Source organism: Dermacentor silvarum, chromosome 8 (genome assembly GCF_013339745.2).
Source record: "Dermacentor silvarum isolate Dsil-2018 chromosome 8, BIME_Dsil_1.4, whole genome shotgun sequence".
Classification (NCBI taxonomy): Eukaryota; Metazoa; Arthropoda; class Arachnida; order Ixodida; family Ixodidae; genus Dermacentor; species Dermacentor silvarum.
The window spans coordinates 86196400-86221219 of NC_051161.1; the positions used below are offsets into that span (position 1 = coordinate 86196400).

General features: G+C 45.0%; 1 protein-coding gene across 1 annotated transcript in view; it reads right to left on the bottom strand.

Moving 5' to 3' along the window:
• LOC119461535 (glutamate receptor ionotropic, kainate 2) overlaps positions 1-19025 on the bottom strand; it is an 84461-nt gene extending 65436 nt beyond the window's left edge. The window contains exon 1 of the mRNA XM_037722880.2: positions 18329-19025. Within this exon, the coding sequence (XP_037578808.1) occupies positions 18329-18431 (103 nt within the window). The 5' untranslated portion in view covers positions 18432-19025. The remainder of the gene's footprint in view (positions 1-18328) is intronic.
• Positions 19026-24820: the final 5795 nt, after the last annotated feature.

Below are 24820 nucleotides of genomic sequence, written 5' to 3' on the forward strand. Positions count from 1 at the left end.
GGGCGTATCCTCTAGGCTTAACCTGATCCTCAGGACGCACATACGCCGTGGCGGTGTGTTTCCCGTCTATTCCGGGCGACGGCGCTACTGTCACAGGCAGTACTGAGAGTACGTTGACAAATACGCGAGTAGGACAGTACGCTGCGACTCCTCGGCTGCTGATGGATACAAAAGTGTAGGCCGTTACTTTGAATAGTCAGGGCTTACGGCTTCTGTTCCCGACGTGCTCTCTACGTCAGCTGCGCACAGGGCAGGTGGGGTGGGAAATATGACGGAGGTAAAACTGTCCTTAATACCATCATAGACAACGGAAGGCCGTTGGTGGCGGCGTCATTGACATGAACAGTTCTAGCGGTTCTTGTTTCTGTTGCGGGTCAAGTTTTTTATTATTACATCTATCATGCGAGCGAACACATTTGGAACTCGAGGGCAATATCTTGAAGTGGCGTTAAAACCATATCTGTTTAAGTACGTGATGACGGCTGCATGGTATGGGGGTCATCTTTGCGGGGCTCCGCTCAAGTTGAACACACCATTGAGCTTGTACTCAGGACAATCTCACGTCCGATCTTCGGGTACTTGTGGGACTGAACTAATGTTGCAATGAATTGGCCGGCTGCATATGGGAAGTGGTCGACGTTTACATATGTGGCGCTGTGGTAACCCTTAAATGTCTTCACACAGAGAATGTTCCAGTAGCCACTGACGGGAATGGCGACCATACCTTTCGTAGGAGGCTTTTTAAGTATCGTAGATGACGCCGGCTGTCGTAGCGTCTTCCCCACATATTAGGCATCTTATCTTCATGTTAACCAGACCACTTATACTGCGAAGAGGACCCAGTGCGCTCCTGTTCATGTCAATGACCAAGATGTTCTTTGTGGTGTTCAATTTCGTTCCTCAATTTCGTTCAGTGGGACATTAAAAATTTTTATACAGTTAGAAAGCTTGCCGATTCACGATTCACAAATTGCCGCTAGAATCCTCCGAAATAATAACACTATACGGGGTTCTTTACCGTCCACACATTTGGTGCTGAAAATTGCTTCAGTAGTATTTTTTTTTCGTGCAGCACAACTCGGTCTCGAATTCGTCTTCCGAGAAGCCATCGCCTGAGGCGGCGCACACTTCGATGTCCGCACTGTCATTGGGTGCGTTTCTTAGTTTCCTTGAGGCTATTTCTGGCGAAGATCGCGACCAAGACTGGGTTTAGAAGGGCTATAATGCCTTCACTGCAGGTCGGGCAGTGCTGCCTCTTAGGGTTTACAGTGAAAAAAAAAAGTCATTGATGATGGACTAATACGTGTTCTAGAGAGGAACTTCACGTACGAGCATTTTAAAAATGGCATGCCCAAATGGCCTGAGTATTATAAAGTCAAACTTCGTTTGCCTAGTTTCTCGGGTTTGGCGTGGCTGCTGTCTGCGTGGCCGGTCAATATCTCGGCGGATATATTTGTAAACATATATAACGAAGGCGAAATGTGCGCCGATTGCTGGTACCTGCGAACGGGTCATATCACCCGTGTATGGCTGACAGACAAAATAGTGTCAGTAACAACCACTTGATTCGGGCAAGTTGGTTCATCTTGAGTAACTTAAGCAGCGCGAAGAATACGAGGACAAGAATAGAAAAGAAACACAACAGGACGAGTGCTGTACGGCCACCTGAAAATTTTATTGGAGGAACAACCAGCTTTACCACATGTCACAAAACACCAACAAAAAAAAATCACAGCATATCCACGAAGTGAATGATGATGAGTGGGCGGAGCACCAGGGATCATTCGGGTAAACCACAGCTACGGACGAGAGATAAAAAGCGCGCGTCGGGAACGAGAGAGAAAATTACACCATCTTCCCGTAGGGGAACCCTCAGTAGTATGCGAAGCAGCCATGGGGTCGACTCAAGGTAGTTCTATCAGCTGTATAAACTTCGACATGCAGCAGCACCAGCAACGCGCAGAACTCTTGTCGACGCCGTCGGCGTTTTGCCCGCGTTCGCACCGAACGCGCGCAAAGTGGAACCTGAAGTAGAACCTGAAGTGGAACCTGAAGTGGAACCAGAAGTGGAACCAGAACTGGAAGTGGAACCGGAAGTACGTGGAAGCGGAACCGGAACGCCATCTAGTGAACACTTCATAAAACTACAGGTGGCTACATACTACTACTACTACTACAGAGGAGGGAACGACCCACACCCTAAGGAGCTTCGCCCCTAAAACGATTTGAAAGGCACGCGTACGGCCTACAAGTAGAGGTGCTTATCTAAAAAAATTATCTCAAGTTTTGTGAGACTGAGTGACGCTGCGCTTACCCATTTATCTCATGCTTTGGTGATGTAGTGAGCTTCAACTATTTCTCTTTCTTTTTTACTGATGGCCTGCTTCAGAAGGCTAGTGTCATCTGCTCCAAATGTTAATTTATTGCTGTGCGCAGCTAAATGGCTACAGTACCTGTTTCTGACACTAAGCCAGTAACACACCTCTGTTCTGCGAAACAAAACAAAAAGAAATGTCTACATAAAACGAGAAAATAATGTCGGCTCACCGTTGTCTCTAAGGCACACCAACCTGTTAATGGAAAATGCATTACTAGCGAAGGTTTTCTTTTTCTTTACCTGTTTTTGGCTGTTTTATTGATTCGATGTGTGGCCACTGGATATGTGCGCATTCTTTGGCTAATCTTCGAGAATGGGTATGTGCCACTGCCCCCCAAAAAGTACCTGTATCCCTAATTGTAGGGAAATAGGTGTCATAGTTCTGTGTGCATAAATGTGTAATTCCCATTGTTAGATAAACAAGCGTCGTACACCGCCTTTGTCCTCATGGTATTGCTGCGTAAACGTCGCACACTGCATCCGCCTGGTTTGGTGTTTTCAATTTCAGGCACGACTTTTGAGCAGTGTAGTGCATAAACATAAAGTTTGTATGATATTGAAGGTATGACAGTTGTGGTAGATAAACATAAGCAGTGCACGAGGTTGTAGGCTTCAGAGGATGAAAGAGTTGGACGCATCACCGTTATATGTGCAGGATTTAATTACCGCGCACTTATCTTCGAACTTGTGTGTTGGATGTAGCGTAATTTCGTATTCCAGGGGCATTCTTGTCTATTGCTGATTACTTCGTACTTTGTAAATATTGGTTCTACACGTATTGTGTGATTACGGGCTGAGAGAGAATGCTTATTTAACAGGCATTCCTGTCTATTTCTTCCCGTCATCAGGTGTGTATATTTTTGTCTTTCACTCTCAAATTATCGCGCATACAATAATTGTGCCCCTGTACCTGCTTATGTATAATTTGACATCTGTTTAGCCGCCAGTACAATCTGACAATGTATCTATGAAGCTAAGTTGGCCCCATGCGTTTAACGTAGGTTAAGGTGGGCGCTTTAGATGAGGTGGCGACGTTCTAAACAACCTGCTTCCTGCTCCTCGATTTCTGTTTGCTAAACAGCAAGCAAAAGTTTCGACAAACAAATCAAACAAAACAATACGACACCGGCTTCTCATGTTTCGCAGCAACTGCTTAATATTCCCATACTCAGTATCTAGAACCATTCTCTCTAATCAATCAATAGAAAACTAAGAACAGCGTGTAAGATCCTTTAGTGTTCCTTCATGACCAGCAACTCTGTGAATGTGTCTCGAGTAGGAAGCGGAATAATGTGCTTGGAACTCTACTCTCCTGAAGCTTGCTGAAGTCAACCTCCTAAGAGAAGCCCTAATTCATCGTGATGCGCACGGAGCCGTTGCAGTGTAATGCCCATTCTGCTGACATCAGGTCTAAGTACCTTGTCTTGTGTTCGGCGAATCCAATAAATTGCAGTTTCTGGTATTTCAGTTGCGTCTCCGAGCCATTTCCATTTCAGGTCTGTGTACTGGCAATTTCTAGCACATCTCTTTATCCACGCATTTATGCACATAAGTCGTTTATAACAGGTGTTGTGCTCGATGTGTGCTATCCTAAGTACTGGTCAAACTGCTGCTGTCAAACGCGCAGTTTCTACTAGACCGATTGTATCCTCGGAGTGGCAGGTTTCACCGAATGCACTCTTAGTGTGGAAAATCGAGAAACTTTGGTCTTTTCCGTGAAATCAAACATTGCAACAGTTGCTTCACCAGTGGATCCTCTATACAGTAATTCGGAATGATTAAGATCGGCCGGAAAATGTCTACACATGTTCAAATCAGTTAAGGAGAGTATATCTGCATCTCAGTTTGCTACGTACTGTTTCCAGCGTTTCTTTGAGTGCCTTAGCCAATGAAGCGTGATCATAGACTCTGTCGACGCACCTTTTTGAATGTGCGCTAGGAGTAGGGCACGTTTCAATGGTGCAGTAAGTCGAGTTGCAGCGAGAGCTTTTATCAATTCTAACACTGGCAGAGTCATCTTTTGTTGAGGTCCGACTCTACACTCGGCTCGCAGTTGGTAAAGTTTTGTGGTTTTCTTAAATTCTCATGTCGGAATGTAAAGCTCTACGTCGTAATCAACACGGCTAGCCTCTCTGAAGGCACGGATAAGAAACCGGATTCTTGTTCTGTTGGGATTGACCAAAATATATTTTAACTTGCCGTAGACTGACAGTTGCAAGATCTTTAGTCTATGCTCTCCGCTCTATAGAATGAGCTTCTTTCCGAGTTAGCTCGTCTCAGGCCTATTTCCGTAGCCATAGATTTTTTTATACACAACTTGACAGTCAGAAGAAGCCAAAAAGATGATGCATGAGTGAAGCGAAGCTTAAAATCTTCTCTTCGTAACTACTGGTTTGCTAAAGGTTAAACCGTTTTTGTTACTGCGGCATTTATAATGTGTTTGCCGGTATCGCTGACGAGACCAAGAACCTTCTTCTTTGTTTTCCAAATGAAACTTTATCTTCATGAATTTACGGTTGTAAAAGTTTCGTAAGTGTCCATCATTTGTCGTCGACTTTCGCAGATGAATTCCTGCCTCCTTCAAGGTTCTAAATGCAGTCGTTCACAACTTGCTGCGCTTATTCTTTGTTCTGTGTGTCAATAACCGAACCCACGTGGAAATGATATAATGTACAAACAATATTAGGCGTTATTTACAAATCTCACAAGATCTAATATTGGTTTGGTGCTTTCTTTCACTTTGGCCTTGTTTTCTGACATCAGCTTACTTGGCCGATGTTTAAATTGCTGCAATCTTGCTCCCCACCGCTGTGAGCATTATTTCTTGATGCTGTCGTTCTCTGCTCATCCCAGCGTTACTGGAATTTTTGTTTTAATAGGCGTCCAGGTGAATTGTTAGTCATGTTCTTGTGTTCTCGGTTTATGGCGGATAGCTGGGTGTCTGTGCTATTGCATACTTCTATATTTGGCAGCACTTTTGCTGTCACATGATCTGACCCTAGTCCCCGCTACATTTTTGTGCAGTCTTTATTTTTTCGCCTTTTCTTTTGCTTGCTTTTGTGTGTGCGTGCACAACCGCTGTACAGTTCAAGTTTGGACGACCCTCACTCAAACCGAATGTGACCAAACAAGTCTCATTCGTGTTCAGCCAGTGACATTTGCAGAAGCTGTTTTTCGGTGCCGAAGGAAATGCCAATCTTGATGTTGCGAAACTTTCGCAATATGTCCAGGATGTTAGGGTTTAAGTTCGGCCCTTTCCTCAAATTGTCGTTTAGTGAAGGTGAGTCAGAAGCACGATAAGAGGTGTCGAATACCACCCGTACTTTCGTCATTGTTCTGTCACGTCTCAGTAAAGCTCGGTGTGGCATGTAGTACGTAATATGTTCGCTTCTACAGTCGTCTGGTGGGACCTTCTGAGCGAAGTCGTTGTAGTAGCTGCTAATTGCAGCGTCGTATTCTTTCTGAAACTCTTGTCCTTGACGCAGCTTTCTCTGCACGGACTCCGGCCTATTTAAAACGACATACCGGTTGTGGTTAATTTCGGAAAAATTGCTGTGCTAAGGCAGTTCAATTTGAAAGTGCCGGTTTTATCTTTCTATTGTTTCCGCGAAGTTGTAGATGGCGTATTCGTCATATTTCGAGTGTCTCTCTCCGTTGGTCTGTCCCAAACGTTCTACTTCCAAGAAAGAATTCAGCTGCTTGGAAACATTGGCTTTCATTAAGCATTTGCCAAAGCTAATTCCGGCTTCCGGCTTGTTAAACTTGCGTGGACTTCTAGACATCTCCACGTAGTGCCAATCCTTCGATAGTTTTTGATGGCGGTTGATGAGTCCTCCAGTCCCTGAATTTTCCCGCTGACCGGTTCCCAATAATAGCCTACTCGTATCATCATCATCATTTCAGCCTATATTTATGTCCACTGCAGGACGAAGGGCTCTCTCTGCGATCTTCAATTACCCTTGTCTTGCGAAAGCTGATTCCAACTTGCACCTGCGAATTACCTAGCTTCATCACCCCACCTAGGTTTCTGCTGTCCTCGACTGCGAAGCGTGCTCATATAAGCACGCTTGCTCTAGGCTTGGGAAACGCCTGAAATACAGCGACGTCAGCCAAACAGAAATCCTTGCCTTTTATAATTTGAAGAACATTCGTTTTTGTCAGTTTTGACAAGTTGTTGCATAATTCTGGAACTTCTATAGTCTTAATCTCAAGCGAGTCTTACTATGTAGCCTGACTCCGTACTCTCCGATAATATTTCCGAGGCGTTGAAGAATCAGGAAATGATGATCTGCTCTTCGCCTGACACAGAGGCTTTCAGCTTACTAAACCAGCCTTGTGTGATGAAGTTGCGTTGACAGCCCCAGTCGATCAACATTCATACCAGGCGTTAGCTTCCAATACCCTGAGCCGTGCTTGTGTGGTCTGCATAAAACTGTGCTCTCAAATTATATGTATTGACGAGCGAGAAACTGTTCCCCGCCTTTCCAGATTCTTCTGCTTGCAAGCGGGGTTTCTCACTGTTCGAACAACTTTGGAGCTCCTCCACTTTAATTCTTTTCAGTGATCTCTGCGCAGATGTCTTCAGCTTGCACACCGTGGTAAATATCCTTCTTTTATCAAACTTTCTTTGAAAAAAAAATGGGTAGCCCCTCCCCTGTCGAGGAAATGAGGGTAAGCGAAGCTTGGTGTGTGTTTTCTGAGGAATGCGTCTTCCACTTGCTGAACACTTGCTTGGGTTCAATGTCACACCAATAGCACCAGTGTCGGCGCACATGATGATCTTCGAAAGAAGATATGAGTCCCTTTCGATGTGATTTTTTAAATCCTGCCTTTGAACAAGTCGCACATGTGTTCCTTGCTTCGTTTTTTCTTTGTCCTCTGTGGGAAGGCGGGGAACAAACATTCTGGCAACGCGTCTCGTACTTGATTGCACAATCAAAATCTAATCACACCACCTGCAACCCATGCAAGCAGCTTCTAATATTTTGTCATTTATGTAGCGACTATACTTGTTTGTTTTTTCTCGAACCTCTCCGACTTTGGTCGTAAGTACGACTGGTTAAAGGTAGGCCAAAATGAGGATTGTCTTTAACGCGCATTGCTCCTTGCGGAACCGCCCAAGCCACTTAAAAACTCGTGCACGGCTCAGTGAGTGTTCCACAGGCACAATGTAAAAGCATTTAAAGTGTCTATGTTGTAGGTTTTCTTTAAAGGAGGAATGAAAATATGAAGGACATTTGCTGTTCATTTCAAACAAGCGCCAAGACTTCGCAAGAGTAGCGTAAGGACAGTAAGAATAACTGTCACCACAAACCGGTAAAATATTGCACGATGACGTTGGCTTGGCCTCTTACTTGTGAAGTGTCCTCCTATACACTCACTTAGCGGGAGACCATATCAATACAATTACGAAGATCTCCAGGAAGCAAGTCTTGCTCTTTTTTATAGGGGGGGGGGGGGGGGGGTCGCCCTCGTACATTACTTTTAATGACGACTGTTGATAAACATGAACTGTAGCAATAATTAGGGATAGGGTTGTTTAAATGTGTCGTTTGGTGCTTCGTGCTATTGGCAGCAAATGTTCGTTCGATGAGCCAAATTAGTGTTTGGACCCTGTTAGAGGTCTATGAAAGAACCGTAGTAAGTCATTCCTATTTGCATGACGTTAACTCAGTTACCAATCTTACTACTTGCGCTTGTGGTTGGACATGCTTCTGAATCACCAAGCTGCATAGCTTTTTCTATAACGAGTTCTTTACCTCACATATAACGCTGGTGGACATACCGCCGCATCATAATACTAACATCCTATTGCCAGTTCCCTAAAGTACAGCATGAAGGTAGCCTCGTCCTGGCTTCGTAAGCCTAGCTAAATGTGACATGTCTCGTAGAGATACCGTATTTAGGTCAGAATAAAATGCCTGTACAAGCAACCGCGTGAAGTGATAGCAATTATGTTAAACTAAAGACGTCAGGATGTGCTGCAGTTCACTAGAAGATGACATAGGTTTGACGTGTTACTCAAATTAAATGTGATACTGCTTACTTAGTCACTTTCAATTATTTCTCTGCTCGCACAACCAGTAGGAAGAAAATTAGTGTCGTCATTTGTGGGTAACTTTTGGAGGCAGAAACTACAGGGATGTCGAGAGTATGAATCAAAACAGGCACGGACATTGCGTACAAATTCAATTTCACGGAGATGCAGAGGCTCTCAGTCTACGAGTCGGGCTTCTGTGGGACCGTCCGAGCGGATTTGTACGCAAGGCGGCACCGTAGCCACTGGCAAAGTAATGCTGCCAATTTCCGGCCCTGCGTCTGTCCTTCACTGACGAGAAGCCACATGTGACAACCATGTACTGGTGCAACCTGCTCGTCACGCTTCATCGCAGATAAGCCCTTCACCCGTAGGCATTGTAGCCAGCACTTACAGGCCTTCCGTGGTTTGTGGTTGCCTGAATGACATGTCTAGGTAGAACGCAGTGAACCGGCTACATTCAGGGAGGCAGCGAGAAACGACGATGTAGGCAATATGAAGTACCACGTGTTGTGCGTGCGTGCAACTCACGTTTCGTTCGTGGTGCTGCTTTTCACTTGCCCTTATCGGGTTTCAGTTTTGCTGTGACGAGTATATTGGGGGACTTTGTAGCACCAGACAATAGGCGGATAGTTCCCGTCACACGACATTGGACGGATGTTATCATACACGAAAGAAACCAGAAAATACTTTCAAGTAACTAAGGCCTGAAGTCCGTGGCACAACTTGCTTTCTTTGTGCATGAATGTGCTTGGCCTAAAATCAACGCATATGCAGAGGCTATAGTGAAGCTAGCAACAAATTACGACGACAGGGAAGCAGAGTCTACAAAGGCAGGCGCTCACAAGCCAGAAAACAAGTCACCGAGCAGCAGGAAATGGGCGCGCTGGTGCAGTGCAACCGACCCTAGTGGACCATTTCAATTAAGTTGTGGTTTTACGGCTTCATTCCTGAGCCCTGTGGTTTTGAGGACTTGAGGTTATTTTTCCGCACGTCTGGATGATCAAGGGCTTTAACCACTTCTTGTACGTATCACACATCAAATGGCGATGAACCACTTATCAAAAATAACAGCAAGAGCGAAGCTAGATATATGGCGAAACGAAAGCTCCATCATCATTGAGGCGCGGGCCACACTTGAGTGAAAATAGGAAGCAGCACGGTTTCTTCCCGAATTTCGCACGCGCCAAAACACAATTCCCATTCATGTTGGACACGTGCAGCGCTATTCGTGCAGCTGTGGAGAGCCAATGTGTTGCAAGTGCCCGTGTTTACTGCGCAACAATATTCTTTGCACTAGGAGTAGCCAGATACGGTCGAAATTTAACCTACAGTTCCTTTACCAAGGAGGGTGCAGTCTAAACTTCCAGGTTAGGCAAAAGGTTCGTAGCTCAAACAGGGCCAATTACGAACTTCGGTAAATTTCAACATATGTAAGCACTTAATTAGGTTGCCTTACGATGCATTGCATTACAGTCATCATCATCATCATCATCATCATCAGCCTATATTTATGTCCACTGCAGGACGAAGGCCTCTCCCTGCGATCTCCAATTACCCCTGTCTTGCGCTAGCGTATTCCAACTTGCGCCTGCGAATTTCCTGACCTCATCATCCCACCTGACTTTCTGCCGTCCTCGACTGCGCTTCCCTTCTCTTGGCATCCATTCTGTAACCCTAATGGTCCACCGGTTATCCATCCTACGCATTACATGGCCTGCCCAGCTCCATTTCTTCCGCTTAATGTCAACTAGAATATCGTCTACCCCCGTTTGTTCTCTGATCCACACCGCTCTCTTCCTGTCTCTTAACGTTACTCCTAAGATTTTTCGTTCCATTGCTCTTTGTGCGGTCCTTAACTTGTTCTCGAGCTTCTTTGTTAACCTCCAAGTTTCTGCCCCGTATGTTAGCACCGGTAGAATGCAATGATTGTATACTTTTCTTTCAACGACAGTGGTAAGCTCCCAGTCAGGATTTGGCAATGCCTGCCGTATGCACTCCAACCTAATTTTATTCTTCTGTAAATTTCTTTCTCATGATCAGGGTCCCCTGTGAGTAATTGACCTAGATAAACATATTCATTTACAGATTCTAGAGGCTGACTGGCGATCCTGAATTCTTGTTCCCTTGCCAGGCTATTGAACATTATCTTTGTCTTCTGCATATTCATCTTCAACCCAATTCTTGCACTTTCTCGATGAAGGTCCTCAATCATTTGTTGTAATTCCTCTCCATTGTTGCTCAATAGGACAATGTCATCTGCAAACCGAAGGTTGCTGAGATATTCGCCATCGATCCTCACTCCTAATCCTTCCCAGTCTAAGAGCTTGAATACTTCTTCTAAGCATGCAGTGAATAGCATTGGAGAGATTGTGTCTCCTTGCCTGACCCCTTTCTTGATAGGTATCTTTCTACTTTTCTTGTGGAGAACCAAGGTAGCTGTGGAATCCTTGTAGATATTTGCCAAGATATTCACGTATGCCTCCTCCACTCCTTCATTACGCAATGCCTCTATGACTGCTGATATCTCTACTGAATCGAATGCCTTTTCATAATCTATGAAAGCCATATAGAGAGGTTGATTGTACTCCGCAGATTTCTCGATTACCTGATTGATGGCATGGATATGGTCCATCGTAGAATATCCCTTCCTGAAGCCAGCCTGTTCTCTTGGTTGACTGAAGTCAAGTGTTGTCCTGATTCTATTGGAAATTATCTTGGTGAATATTTTATACAATACTGAAAGCAAGCTAATGGGTCTGTAATTCTTCAATTCTTTAACGTCTCCCTTCTTATGGATAAGTATAATGTTGGCGTTCTTCCAGCTCTCTGGTACACTTGAAGTTGTGAGGCATTGCGTATAAAGGGCCGCAAGCTTTTCAAGCATGATATCTCCTCCATCTTTGATCAAATCTACTGTTATTCCATCTTCTCCAGGCGCTTTTCTCCTGGTCATGTCTTTCAAGGCCCTTCTAACTTCATCGCTAGTTATAGAAGGAGCTTCTGTATCCGGTTCATCAATATTTCGAATGGAAGAAGCTTGGCTGTTTTGGCTACTGTACAGGTCAGTATAGAATTCTTCTGCTGCTTTTACTATGTCATCGAAATTGCTGATGATATTACCATGCTTATCTTTCAGTGCATACATCTTGCCTTGTCCTATGCCTATTTTTCTTCTTACTGATTTCATGCTGCGTCCATATTTTACGGCTTCCTCAATTTTTCCCACGTTATAATTTCGAATATCCCTTACTTTCTTCTTGTTGATCAGTTTTGACAGTTCAGCGAATTCTATCTGATCTCTTGAGTTGGACACTTTCATGTTTTGTCGTTTCTTTATTAGGTCCTTTGTTTCTTGGGAGAGCTTCCCTACAGGTTGCTTTGGTGCCTTACCTCCCACTTCAATTGCTGCTTCTGAGATCAGCCTAGTTACGGTTTCATTCATTAGCTCTATGTTATCTTCATCTTCCTGTTCTAAAGCTGCATACTCGTTTGCGAGCACCAGCCTGAATTGGTCTGCTTTTACCCTTACTGCCTCTAGGTTGGCCTGTTTCCTCTTGACTAATTTCACTCTCTCTCTCTTCAAATTGAGAGAAATCCTAGACCTCACTAACCTATGGTCACTGCACTTAACCTTACCTAACACTTCTACATCCTGCACTATGCTTGGATCGGCAGAGAGTATGAAATCTATTTCATTCCTTGTTTCTCCATTAGGGCTTTTCCAGGTCCACTTCCTGTTGCTGCGCTTCCTGAAGAAGGTATTCATTATTCGGAGCCTATTCCTTTCCGCGAATTCTACTAACATCTCTCCTCTTACATTCCTAGAATCGATGCCATAGTTACCAATGGCTTGCTCACCAACCTGCTTTTTCCCCACTTTTGCATTGAAGTCGCCCATGACTAAAGTATACTGAGTTTGCACCTTTCTCATTGCTAGTTCAACATCTTCATAAAACTGTTCTATTTCTTCATCATCGTGACTAGAGGTTGGGGCATAGGCTTGTACTACCTTCATTTTGTACCTCCTATTCAGCTTTATTACGACGACTGCTACCCTTTCATTAATGCTGTAGAATTCATCAATGTTGCCCGCTACGTTGTTATGCACTAGAAATCCTACCCCGGATTCTCTCTTATCTGGAAGACCTCTGTAGCAGAGGACGTGGCCGTTAGTCAGTACTGTGTAAGCCTCACCAGTTCTTCTAACCTCACTAAGGCCAATAATATCCCAGGAAATGCCTGATAATTCTTCAAATAGTCCTGCTAAGCTAGCCTCACTCGAGAGGGTGCGCGTGTTGAACGTTGCCAGGTTCAGTTTCCATTGGCGGCCTGCCTTGACCCAGAGATTCTTAGCACCCTCTGCCGCGTAGCAGGTCTGACCGCCGCCTTGGTCAGGTGCTCCGCAGCCACTGGGAACTGAGGGCCATGGGTTAATTGTCGGAGTCATGAGGGAGGTAGTGGCCGAATACTGCACCAGGGAGGCCAATTCCTGTTCTGGTGAGGGAGTGACTTTGATGAAGCTTAGTGGGCCTGCCTAGTTTGGTTGCATCTGAACTAGTATAGCCCCACTAGCTCTCGGCAACATGTATTTTTTTCTTTGCCGGTGTCAGGCACCACTCCATGCCTGAAAATGTAGTGGAATGGAGCAGGATTCGAACTTACGACCTTCAGATTTGAAGTCGGGTGTTCTACCTCTACTCCACGCCACCATTGCATTACAGTACTGCCTGATAAAACAGAGCTTACGGTGATTTCAAACTTTACCTGCTGCTGAAGATGTAAATTTCCAAGATAACACTGTTACATCGACGAAAAAGGCGCAGTATCTGCATTTGGCACCAGGCCGCTTGCATTCACCTTTACAGTGCGCTTGATAAACAGGGCCCGTGTTCACAAAGCCTCCTACGCTAGAATTGATCGTAAGACAAAATTCTAGCCAATCCTAATGCATGACATAGATTAGCGGAAGTGGCCGGCCAATGGACAAATAGCAGTTGCGAACCAGAAGCTTTGCGAATTTGTCCCCAGATTATTCATTCATCATCATCAGCCTATATTTATGTCCACTGCAGGACGAAGGCCTCTCCCTGCGATCTCCAATTGCCCCTGTCTTGCGCTAGGGTATTCCAACTTGCGCCTGCGAATTTCCTAACCTCATCATCCCACCTGACTTTCTGCCGTCCTCGACTGCGCTTCCCTTCCCTTGGTCTCCATTCTGTAACCCTAATGGTCCACCGGTTATCCATCCTACGCATTACATGGCCTGCCCAGCTCCATTTCTTCCGCTTAATGTCAACTAGAATATCGTCTACCCCCGTTTGTTCTCTGATCCACACCGCTCTCTTCTTGTCTCTTAACGTTACTCCTAAGATTTTTCGTTGCATCGCTCTTTGTGCGGTCCTTAACTTGTTCTCGAGCTTCTTTGTTAACCTCCAAGTTTCTGCCCCATATGTTAGCACCGGTAGAATGCAATGATTGTACACTTTTCTTTTCAACGACAGTGGTAAGCTCCCAGTCAGGATTTGGCAATGCCTGCCGTATGCACTCCAACCCAATTTTATTCTTCTGTAAATTTCTTTTTCAAGATCAGGGTCCCCTGTGAGTAGTTGACCTAGATAAACATATTCCTTTACAGACTCTAGAGGCTGACTGGCGATCCTGAATTCTTGTTCCCTTGCCAGGCTATTGAACATTATCTTTGTCTTCTGCATATTCATCTTCAACCCAATTCTTGCACTTTCTCTATGAAGGTCCTCAATCATTTGTTGTAATTCCTCTCCATTGTTGCTCAATAGGACAATGTCATCTGCAAACCGAAGGTTGCTGAGATATTCGCCGTCGATCCTCACTCCTAATCCTTCCCAGTCTAAGAGCTTGAATACTTCTTCTAAGCATGCAGTGAATAGCATTGGAGAGATTGTGTCTCCTTGCCTGACCCCTTTCGTGATAGGTATCTTTCTACTTTTCTTGTGGAGAACCAAGGTAGCTGTGGAATCCTTGTAGATATTTGCCAAGATATTCACGTATGCCTCCTCTACTCCTTGATTACGCAATGCCTCTATGACTGCTGGTATCTCTACTGAATCGAATGCCTTTTCATAATCTATGAAAGCCATATAGAGAGGTTGATTGTACTCCGCAGATTTCTCGATTACCTGATTGATGGCATGGATATGGTCCATCGTAGAATATCCTTTCCTGAAGCCAGCCTGTTCTCTTGGTTGCCTGAAGTCAAGTGTTGTCCTGATTCTATTGGAAATTATCTTGGTGAATATTTTATACAATACTGAAAGCAAGCTAATGAGTCTGTAATTCTTCAATTCTTTAACGTCTCCCTTCTTATGGATAAGTATAATGTTGGCGTTCTTCCAGCTCTCTGGTACACTTGAAGTTGTGAGGCATTGCGTATAAAGGGCCGCAAGCTTTTCAAGCATGATATCTCCTCCATCTTTGATTAAATCTACTGTTATTCCATCTTCTCCAGGTGCTTTTCCCCTGGTCATGTCTTTCAAGGCCCTTCTAACTTCATCGCTAGTTATAGAAGGAGCTTCTGTATCCGGTTCATCACTATTTCGAATGAAAGTACCTTGGCTGTTTTTACTATGTCATCGAAATTGCTGATGATATTACCATGCTTATCTTTCAGTGCATACATCTTGCCTTGTCCTATGCCTAGTTTTCTTCTTACTGATTTCATGCTGCGTCCATATTTTACGGCTTCCTCAATTTTTACCACGTTATAATTTCGAATATCCCTTACTTTCTTCTTGTTGATCAGTTTTGACAGTTCAGCGAATTCTATCTGATCTCTTGAGTTGGACACTTTCATGTTTTGTCGTTTCTTTATTAGGTCCTTTGTTTCTTGGGAGAGCTTCCCTACTGGTTGCTTTGGTGCCTTACCTCCCACTTCAATTGCTGCTTCTAAGATCAGCCTAGTTACGGTTTCATTCATTAGCTCTATGTTATCTTCATCTTCCTGTTCTAAAGCTGCATATTTGTTTGCGAGCACCAGCCTGAATTGGTCTGCTTTCACCCTTACTGCATCTAGGTTCGCCTGTTTCCTCTTGACTAATTTCACTCTTTCTCTCTTCAAATTGAGAGAAATCCTAGACCTCACTAACCTATGGTCACTGCACTTTACCTTACCTAACACTTCTACATTCTGCACTATGCTTGGATCGGCAGAGAGTATGAAATCTATTTCATTCCTTGTTTCTCCATTAGGGCTTTTCCAGGTCCACTTCCTGTTGGTGCGCTTCCTGAAGAATGTATTCATTATTCGGAGCCTATTCCTTTCTGCGAATTCCACCAACATCTCTCCTCTTGCATTCCTAGAATCGATGCCGTAGTTTCCAATTGCTTGCTCGCCAACCTGCTTTTTGCCCACTTTTGCATTGAAGTCGCCCATGACTACAGTATACTGAGTTTGGACCTTTCTCATTGCTAATTCCACATCTTCATAAAACTGTTCTATCTCTTCATCATCGTGACTGGAAGTTGGGGCGTAGGCTTGTACTACCTTCATTTTGTACCTCCTATTCAGCTTTATTATGACGACTGCTACCCTCTCACTAATGCTGTAAAATTCATCAATGTTGCCCGCTATGTTGTTATGGACTAGAAATCCTACCCCGGATTCTCTCTTATCTGGAAGACCTCTGTAGCAGAGGACGTGGCCGTTAGTCAGCACTGTGTAAGCTTCACCAGTTCTTCTAACCTCACTAAGGCCAATAATATCCCAGGCAGTGCCTGATAATTCATCAAATAGTCCTGCTAAGCTAGCCTCACTCGAGAGGGTGCGCGTGTTGAACGTTGCCAGGTTCAGTTTCCATTGGCGGCCTGTCCGGACCCAGAGATTCTTAGCACCCTCTGCCACGTCGCAGGTCTGACCGCCGCCTTGGTCAGGTGCTCCGCAGCCACTGGGGACTGAGGGCCATGGCTTAATTGTCGGAGTCATCAGGGAGGTAGTGGCCGAATACTGCACCAGGGAGGCCAATTCCTGTTCTGGTGAGGGAGTGACTTTGATGAAGCTTAGTGGGCCTGCCTAGTTTGGTTGCACCTGAACTAGTATAGCCCCACTAGCTCTCGGCAATATGTATTTTTTTTCTTTGCCGGTGTCAGGCACCACTCCATGCCTGAAAATTCATTATTCGGGTATAAAATTGCACTGTGTAATGTGTAGCGCGGCTGTCACTGATGTCTAAGAGACGGGGTCATTGAACTAGGCAACAGTTCGAGCACAACGGTAGACAAGGCAACGGTTCTAGACAGAATGCGATTGTGAATTTGAGCATGCGCTCCCCATAGGTAAGTCACCGTTGTTCGTATGCCCCACATTCACTGGTATTGGTAACACACCACATTATCAGTGCCCTGCCCGATACGCCAAGGCAACTTTTGCTACAGCCATGCGTTAAATCAAAGCGGTCTTTTACTTTCTCAGTGTGCCCGAATGTCCACTATAATTTTTGAAGGCCAGAAGCACGAGTGTCAGTTTATTTGCCATTTGAAGCTTGGTGCAAGATTAGAAACAACGACACTCTCCAATCAGCGCCGCCTTCGGTAGTACGTTGGCACGCACATAGAGCTGCACCACTGAGCGGTCAGCTGGGCTTGTTTCAAACCCCTTCAAAAATAGAATTATTTCATTGTATTTTGCCTGTCTTCTTACACAACTTTAAGTATGTTCCATATATGACATCTATAACTAGGTCAGTTTTGTTTCCCATTGCCTGTTTTTGGATATGTATGTCTCAAGCATAGCTACATATAAGAAAGAAGAAATGATACCAGTTAATAATATTCCCATTTTATGATCATTATTTCAATAGGATGAAAGCATTGGGAGATAAGCAAAGAAGAGCGGCAGTTTGCGCGCGTTGGTAATCCATAATAACGTTGTGCGTGTGCCTGTGCGTGTGTTTGTGTGAGTGTGCGTGTGTGTGTGTGAGTGCGCGCGCACGCGCAGCTGGCGCTTTTTAAGTTCTTAGGTAAGCGAAAGATACAAAGCGGCATAGTGGAGTCCTGACAGGTTGGCTCAGTACGGGTGCGTTCGTAAATAAACAGCAGATGGTAAACTGCAAACATTCCCCTTGGTCTCGCGGTAGCGTTACCAACAAATATTCTTGCAAAAAAATATAGTTGCACGCGAAACGAGCACACAAAAAGTCACAAAACGTAATGGCCATAGCGTGATAACAAACGGCCGACCCCTTTCACTGACGAATAATGCTTGCTTATACGTGACATGTCAGTTCTTCCTGTCATTTATGTTTTTCTGGTTTTGTTTTTGTTTCTTCATTTATACCTAGAGCACTCGAGCATACTGTTCCAGATAACCAAGTCAAAACAAACATGAACTGAAAACTCAGGACGCAAAGCAAGGAGGTCTGCAACCCGAACCACAAACATATTGACAGATAAAGGGGGCCAGCTCTTAGAAAACCATCCCTACTGTATATAATGTTTCATTTTTCTTTTTACAGCAAACAGAGCTTGTAGAAATTGCCTGTTACAGATAGCTCAATTCTACTCTCTGAGCGGGTTTACCGGAATGGGTGGACATTATTTGCTGGACAAATATTAAATACCAAATCAAATAATTATCAAAATTTCGCTTAACCTAAAAAAATAGAGAACAACTGGTGTATCTGCATATTCTAATCGTCTGGTACTGTCAGGTCTATCACATTGTGTCCATGTAAAATCTTCAGGTAATGTCAACCTTCGTGGTGTCCATATATATATATATATATATATATATATATATATATATATATATATATATATATTTGTGCGTGACAGCCTCAGGATTCTTAAGGTGGCATGCAGCGTGTAATAGGAGAAGCAGGCGAGGAAAATCCCACGAACTACTGATGCCGCAGTGTGAGCAAGGGTGTGCGACGCCTTACCTATACGTACGACGTCTGGGAGGCCATGGACGAGAGCTGCGAACCACGAAAGCACAAGCACTGTGATCGCCAGCACAGCATCTTGCCCGCGTAAGCACGCCATATTACGCGCTCGTCAGTTCACCATCACTTCTTCTGTACACGGACAGAGGGCCAAACAATGGCGAGCAATCAGTTTCACACCACTGTCACCGCACGTTGTGTCTCGATTCCCTGGTCTGCATCACAGATGACGATGGCCTTGCGCAGTCGAGCCCTCCCAAGCTCTAACTTGTGTTTCTCGCAAGACTAGATTATTTCACCAGTGCTTCTTTGCCCACGTCACAGAAGATCAACTGGCAAAGCACCGCTGATGCCTTATGTCTGCCGCTAGGCCGGAGGACAACTGCTAATGCAAATCCCACGTTTGCCGGAGGCGACACTGGTTTATAGGGATCGGCGTTCTAGCCGCCTTCGCTATCGCTAGGCCTAACTGGCACGGCTTTTGGCCTTCTCAACGAGGAAGCATCGTGAAGCAAGACAGCGGCTGTCTGTTGCTATTTCTCCCACAGACGCCGCTCGAACGGAGGGTTACGTTTTCGGACCTGGCGCTACAGAAACGCCGGATGTCCCTTTCTCGGAGGCACGCGAGAGAGGAAAGGAAAGGGGGCAGCGCATGCCGCCGGAAGCGCGAGGTGAAGAAGGGGGCTTTTAAATGACAACTAGGGGCCTAGCGGGGAGAGGGCGACAAACGGGAATAAAAAGCACCGAGCAACTTGCCGCCTCGGCGTCGAGAGTGCATGCGTGCGAGAGTGTCCGAGGGCTCGCACCCGTCGCGCATCTATTTTCAGCGAGAGTCTCGACCCGCGCGTGCCCGAATCGCCCAGCTGTTCTAACGCGGTCCCGAGCTAGGTGCTTTGTGTCTGGCTTTAATTTGGGTTGTGCCTTCAGTGCTGTAGAAGCTTGTTCACAGTGCCCAGATCATTTGAGTGCAGAGTTGGGTCTGCGGAATAGTTATGGCGGATATTCACTAGAATGCTGTATCGTGGTCCCGTCCTAGCTTACCGTCATCACTGCAAGCTACGCAGTAGCGAACATTCACAAGCTGCTGTCACAGCCTTCCGCTTTTGCAAAGCGGGAGCAGTGCCTTTCGCTGCTTTCTAAACTGCATAAAAAAGAAATTCAGAAGAAATGTTGTTTTTTTCTTTTTCCCTACTACAGAACGCGTTTAAATGCGTAGAAGGGATCTCATTTCTCTAGGTAATTGGTTCAAAATACGCAGATCAGCCCCGAAGCTTTAACCATTGCAAAAACATTGAAGCAACGAAGCGAAACAACACCCGAGGCCTCGGTCTGTGCACCCTGCGGCTTTCTTTTTTTTCAGCAGTAAACCCCTGTGTAACTTACGCACATATCCCAGCGTTTAGGTTAAAGCGTTATGCCGCCGCATTTTATCTCTCATGCCACGTGAGCGGGGCGCGCAATTCCCGCAGATGGCGCATCGGTACGTTCTCGCGCCCAATAATTGGAACGGCTGGCAGTGCTGTACGCGTTGTCTGCCATTGAGAGTAGAATATGATCATTTATTGTGTTACTGTTTGGGATTTTACTTACAAAAAATTATTAGCCCCTCTTGTGTCGAGGAGATAGGGGTAAGCGAAGCTTGTCTTGTGTTTCATGGGTGTTCCTCCGAACGAATTGCACTGACAAGTACCACGTAGTACTCGAACCATAACCAGTCACACGCGCTGTAGCTGGTTCCAAAGTGCCGGTTGAGAAACTCACGTTGAAACCTGGCCGTTGCACCGGGGAAGTTAGCGCTTGCTTTTCCGAGGCGTGCACTACAGTTGTCGGGTTCCTGGAGGGTTAGACGACGCTGACCTTTGGCCTCAACATCGTGCTCCCTCAATACGGGGTCCACGGCTCTTCGCTGACGTTTTGCCTGGGCTTCGGATGTTCACACACTTGAATCGGCACGTCGATGCCGAGCTCTTTCCCGAGCGCGTTCTTTCTGGATAGATTTCCGTGAAATTTCTTCAACATTAAATCTGTCCGTTACGTAAGACAATGAATGGCTCATACCCCCGTAAACGCGGCCTCCTCATTACGATGACAGAAGAGATGTGAAATTCTGTGCTGGAATTATGAGTGGCAACGCAGCCAGTTGCGGAAGAAGACGACGCTCGAGACAATGCTGATGATGATAGTTTTCCGCGTACACCAACCCCGACACAAGTGGCCCAATAAAGCTTCGCTTAAAAACGTGATTGAGATCCTTCCAGTAGTCACTTTGTGAGAAGCCAATTTGGATATCATTGTTTTGTACCATGAAAAGAATTTAGGCAGCTGGGAACGTTAATTGCAAAAGCACCTAATAGTATTAATTCTCATATCAACTGGATTGCCAACGAAGGAAAAAAAAAAAACTCCTCCGAAACATCGTATGAAATTCCAAGTAAGTCACTTTTCCCTTCCAAAATGCATGCAGAAACACTGCTGTAATGTCCAAGCAAACGCTTCACCTGCGGCAGTATAGGATATGTAGAATCGAGAAGTCGAACGTCCCATAAAAAACCATGGTCTGCTCATAGCTGTCTTACGAGTTTTTGCCGTACACTGGCCCGTGTATAGCAGATACGCATCAGGTAGAGGCAGCGCCACGGCCCTATGGCATCAGACAACTGTCAGCAGGCCCTGTCCTACCATCACAGGACGCAGCGTCAATATATTGCCGCATAAGCCTGCCTATAGCAGTCTCGCTGTCTTAGATTTGAAGCTTTTATCTGTTGCATGTGAATAGGGCTCTTTGAAAGCAGACCTTGGCGTCATTCTTGAGCGTGTTGCCCTATTATATCTCCTGTGTGTGTATCGCATTCTTCCCGTCAAGTCTATAGACAAGGGCGAGTATTTATCAGAAAGTTTGCACATTAGAATTGTCCGTAAGATAAAATTTCAAGCAATCGTGACGCTGGACGTACTATTAACGAAGGTGACAGGCAAATGCTAAATAGCACTTATGAACGAAATGCTTTGTCCACGCGTCCTCAGATTTTGCAAACCTTCTAAGTGGCAGGCGTCTTTTGCACGAGAATGCGGGAACTGGCGAAACGAACGCCAGTGATAGCGCTCAGCCTGTTTATCTCGCGTGCTGGCCGTCAGCTTGGCTAATCATGACTCATCGTGGCGCTCATCATGGCTTTGTCGTTTCATTCCCCGCCACAAACTTACGACCCCTCCGGGGCACCTGCCGACGGTGGCAAGGGAGGTCGAGATTAAATGCGCTCGCTTTAAACGCGTGCGTGCGTGAGTAAAATATTGTGGACGCGTATTCACGAAAAAGTTCTAACACTAGAATAACCATTAGGACAAGCTGCTAGCAAATTCTAGTGCTGGAGACATTACTAGCGAAGGCGGCTGGCAAATGGCTAAACAGTACTTACGAGCTAAAAGCTTTGTAATTCGGCCTCTAGTCTGTAGCGCCTTCAAATTTTTGCATGTTTTTCTTTCTTAGCAACAAATATTTCTTACGTGTGGCCCAATCAAAAAGAACTAAACTTCTATAGGTGTGCAAAACCCAAGTATGTCGATACATTTCTAATTTCACAACAAACATTAGAATCATTACTATGGCATACATCATGCCATACATCATGCGTGGGTCTGGCAGCACGGTGACGATGCGGTCACCTTACATTCAGCATCTGCTTTTCTTGCAGGCTCTTGCATTGCTGCCACTATCCGTCACCAAAAGTCCCGTGATCGGTTGCTCCCTTCATCAAACCAATGACTGGCTTCCTACAGAACCCTTGCATTCACCCATCCCAGTATTCGAATCACCACCTCAGCTGGAAAGCGGAAGCAGCCTACAGCGCACATGTCCTGCGGCGCCCTATACCGCAGCCAACGCTGTTCCAGCTATCGTCTTACTCTGCCCTTTGAACCACCAGATCGACACAAGCATCAGCTTTGCTCGATGAAAGGATCGCCACTCCCTCCCTTCCTCCCTGTCAGTGGGCCTGGCTGCACGCAACGATGCGGTCACCTTACGTTCAGCATCTGCTTTTGTTGCAGGTAAATGACAAATACTCTTTACTTGCTAAGCGCACCAGTTACGCTGCTCTCGTAGTGCTGCCGGGCCGACGCAGATTCTGGCTCACTGTGAAACAATGTACGCGCATTTTGGTAAAACTACTACTACTCGCCGGCGACATGGAAGAAAATCCCGGTCCTAGACTTCGTTCCGCTACTGTGCAAACGTCGGGGATATTAGGTCAGCTCTTGACGAAATTCACTCAGGTCAGACCTCTTTGCTAAACGAAATGAAATCGATTCGCACTAAGTTATAGCAAATTGACCCGGTGTTTGAAAGCATCGGAAAAAGACTGGAGAGCATTGGAGGAGAACTGTTCGTGCATTGCTGCGATTAAAGCAAAATTAGATATCACCCACGACCTTACAATGCGTAACGCCGCTGATATTGCAAATCTTGCAGTACGAATAGACGACGCTGAAAATAGGTCCCATCGTAGCAACCTAGTGTTTTTTTGGGTTGCCCGATTCAGGACGTGAAACGTGGGATCAATCTGAAAGTCTAATTATATATACAGCAGTGCAGCTCAAACCTTAATCTTGATATCCAGTCAAGTGACATCAAGCACGCCCACCGGCTCGGAAAATTTGAACAAAGTAAAAACTGACCTATTATTGTGATGCTCGCCAACTTCAAAGCAAAACAACGTATTATTTCCAACGCAAAAAAACTCAGAGGATCAGGCTTCAGAATATCGGAAGACCACTCCCGCAACACCCGTGATACCCGCAAGAACTTCGTAGAGTATGGCAAATCCCAAGGGAAAGCTTTTAAGCTTCGTCGCGACCAGCTGATTATAGATAATTGGAGCTACGTATTCCATCACTCCAACAATAGGGGCATCCCATGTAAAACATAGCTACCTCGCAATGCCTCCGGAAATACGTGTGACCCTTTCCCATTTCTTTACACGAACATTAAAGGCATTCTTCTGAAACGTGATTCACTTCAATACCTTGTCGAAACCACTGAATCTAATATAAGTGCTCTTATCGAAACATGGCTAAATGCATCTGTTGATGATTCTGAACTGTTATGCACTATCCCCGATTTTGATATCTTTCGGCGCCACCGAGGCGGTAGGCAGGACGGTGGTGTTATGCTGGCTACCCACTGTAGTCTTAGCTGATCATTAATCGACATAGAGACGCCAATCGAAGCCTTATTCCTGGCTTGTAAAACTTCATACCCACATGTTATATTAGGGGTATGCTATCGCCCTCCTGACGCTGAACCTTCCTTCGTTGTTTCGCTACACGAATTACTTTGCTCTGTAACGTCCACACACCGTAACGCTTCCATCATTTTATGCGGCGATTTCAACTTTGCCTCCATGAACTGACTTGAACTGTTGTCATCTTTATGAAGGAATAACGAAGAGTGTGAATTTTTGAACATGTGCCTCACATTTGGTCTTACACAGCTAACCTTGGAACCAACGAGACTGACTGATAAAAGCGCGCGCATACTACTTCTTTTGTTGACGTCACATCCTGATAATGTATCGTCACTAACAATTGTACCTGGGTTGAGTGACCACGTAATAGTTCATGGTTCCATTCATTGCTAACTATTACACCCTAAAAAGAAAAGAAATTATTTACACTGTACGATAAATGATATTATGGCCAGCCTGAATACAGACCTAGCTGAGTTCTGCACTTGGTTCCAAGTCAATTTTCTGGATAGATCAGTTGAGAAAGACTGGCTGTTTAAAAACAAAATGTGTGACCTAATTAATAGATACATACCAACCATTTATGCTACAGTGCTCCTATCGTCCCCTTGGTTCAATAACAACTTAAAACGTCTGAACAACAAAAAGAAGAGACATTTTCCAGCTGCCAAAAATATAAACAAGGCATGCGCCTTGGCAAGATACAACGCGTCTGAAAAAACATTTCAGCACTTTGCAGCGAAAGCTAAGCAACGATTCCTTTTACTACATTACACTACAATGTTGTGTAATAATCCAAAGCAATTCTGGAAAACATAAACCAGCCCACCATAAAACTGTTTCTTTATGCGACGATCACAATAACCCTCTTCCTGAAGCAGAGGTTTCAGGTGTACTCAATGAAACTTTGTCTTCTGTATTCACTCTCGAACCCAATGATGAACTGCCCGATTTTCCTGAATTTAGTTACCGTACTATGCCCGATATACAAGTCAGCCCTCATGACATCAGCAAACTAATTGAGAATCTTAAATTGTCATCTTCTGCAGGCATCTACGGAATTATCTCTCAGGTGTTAAAAATACAAAACATAGTACAAGTGTGATCTTGTCTCACATTTTCCAACAGTCACTGTCATTAGGAGTGGTGCCACAGGACTGGAACGTGGGCAAGATTATTCCATGGAGTCCCAAAGAAAGGTACTTTGTCATCACATAATGGCTATCAACCCATTTCATTAGCGATT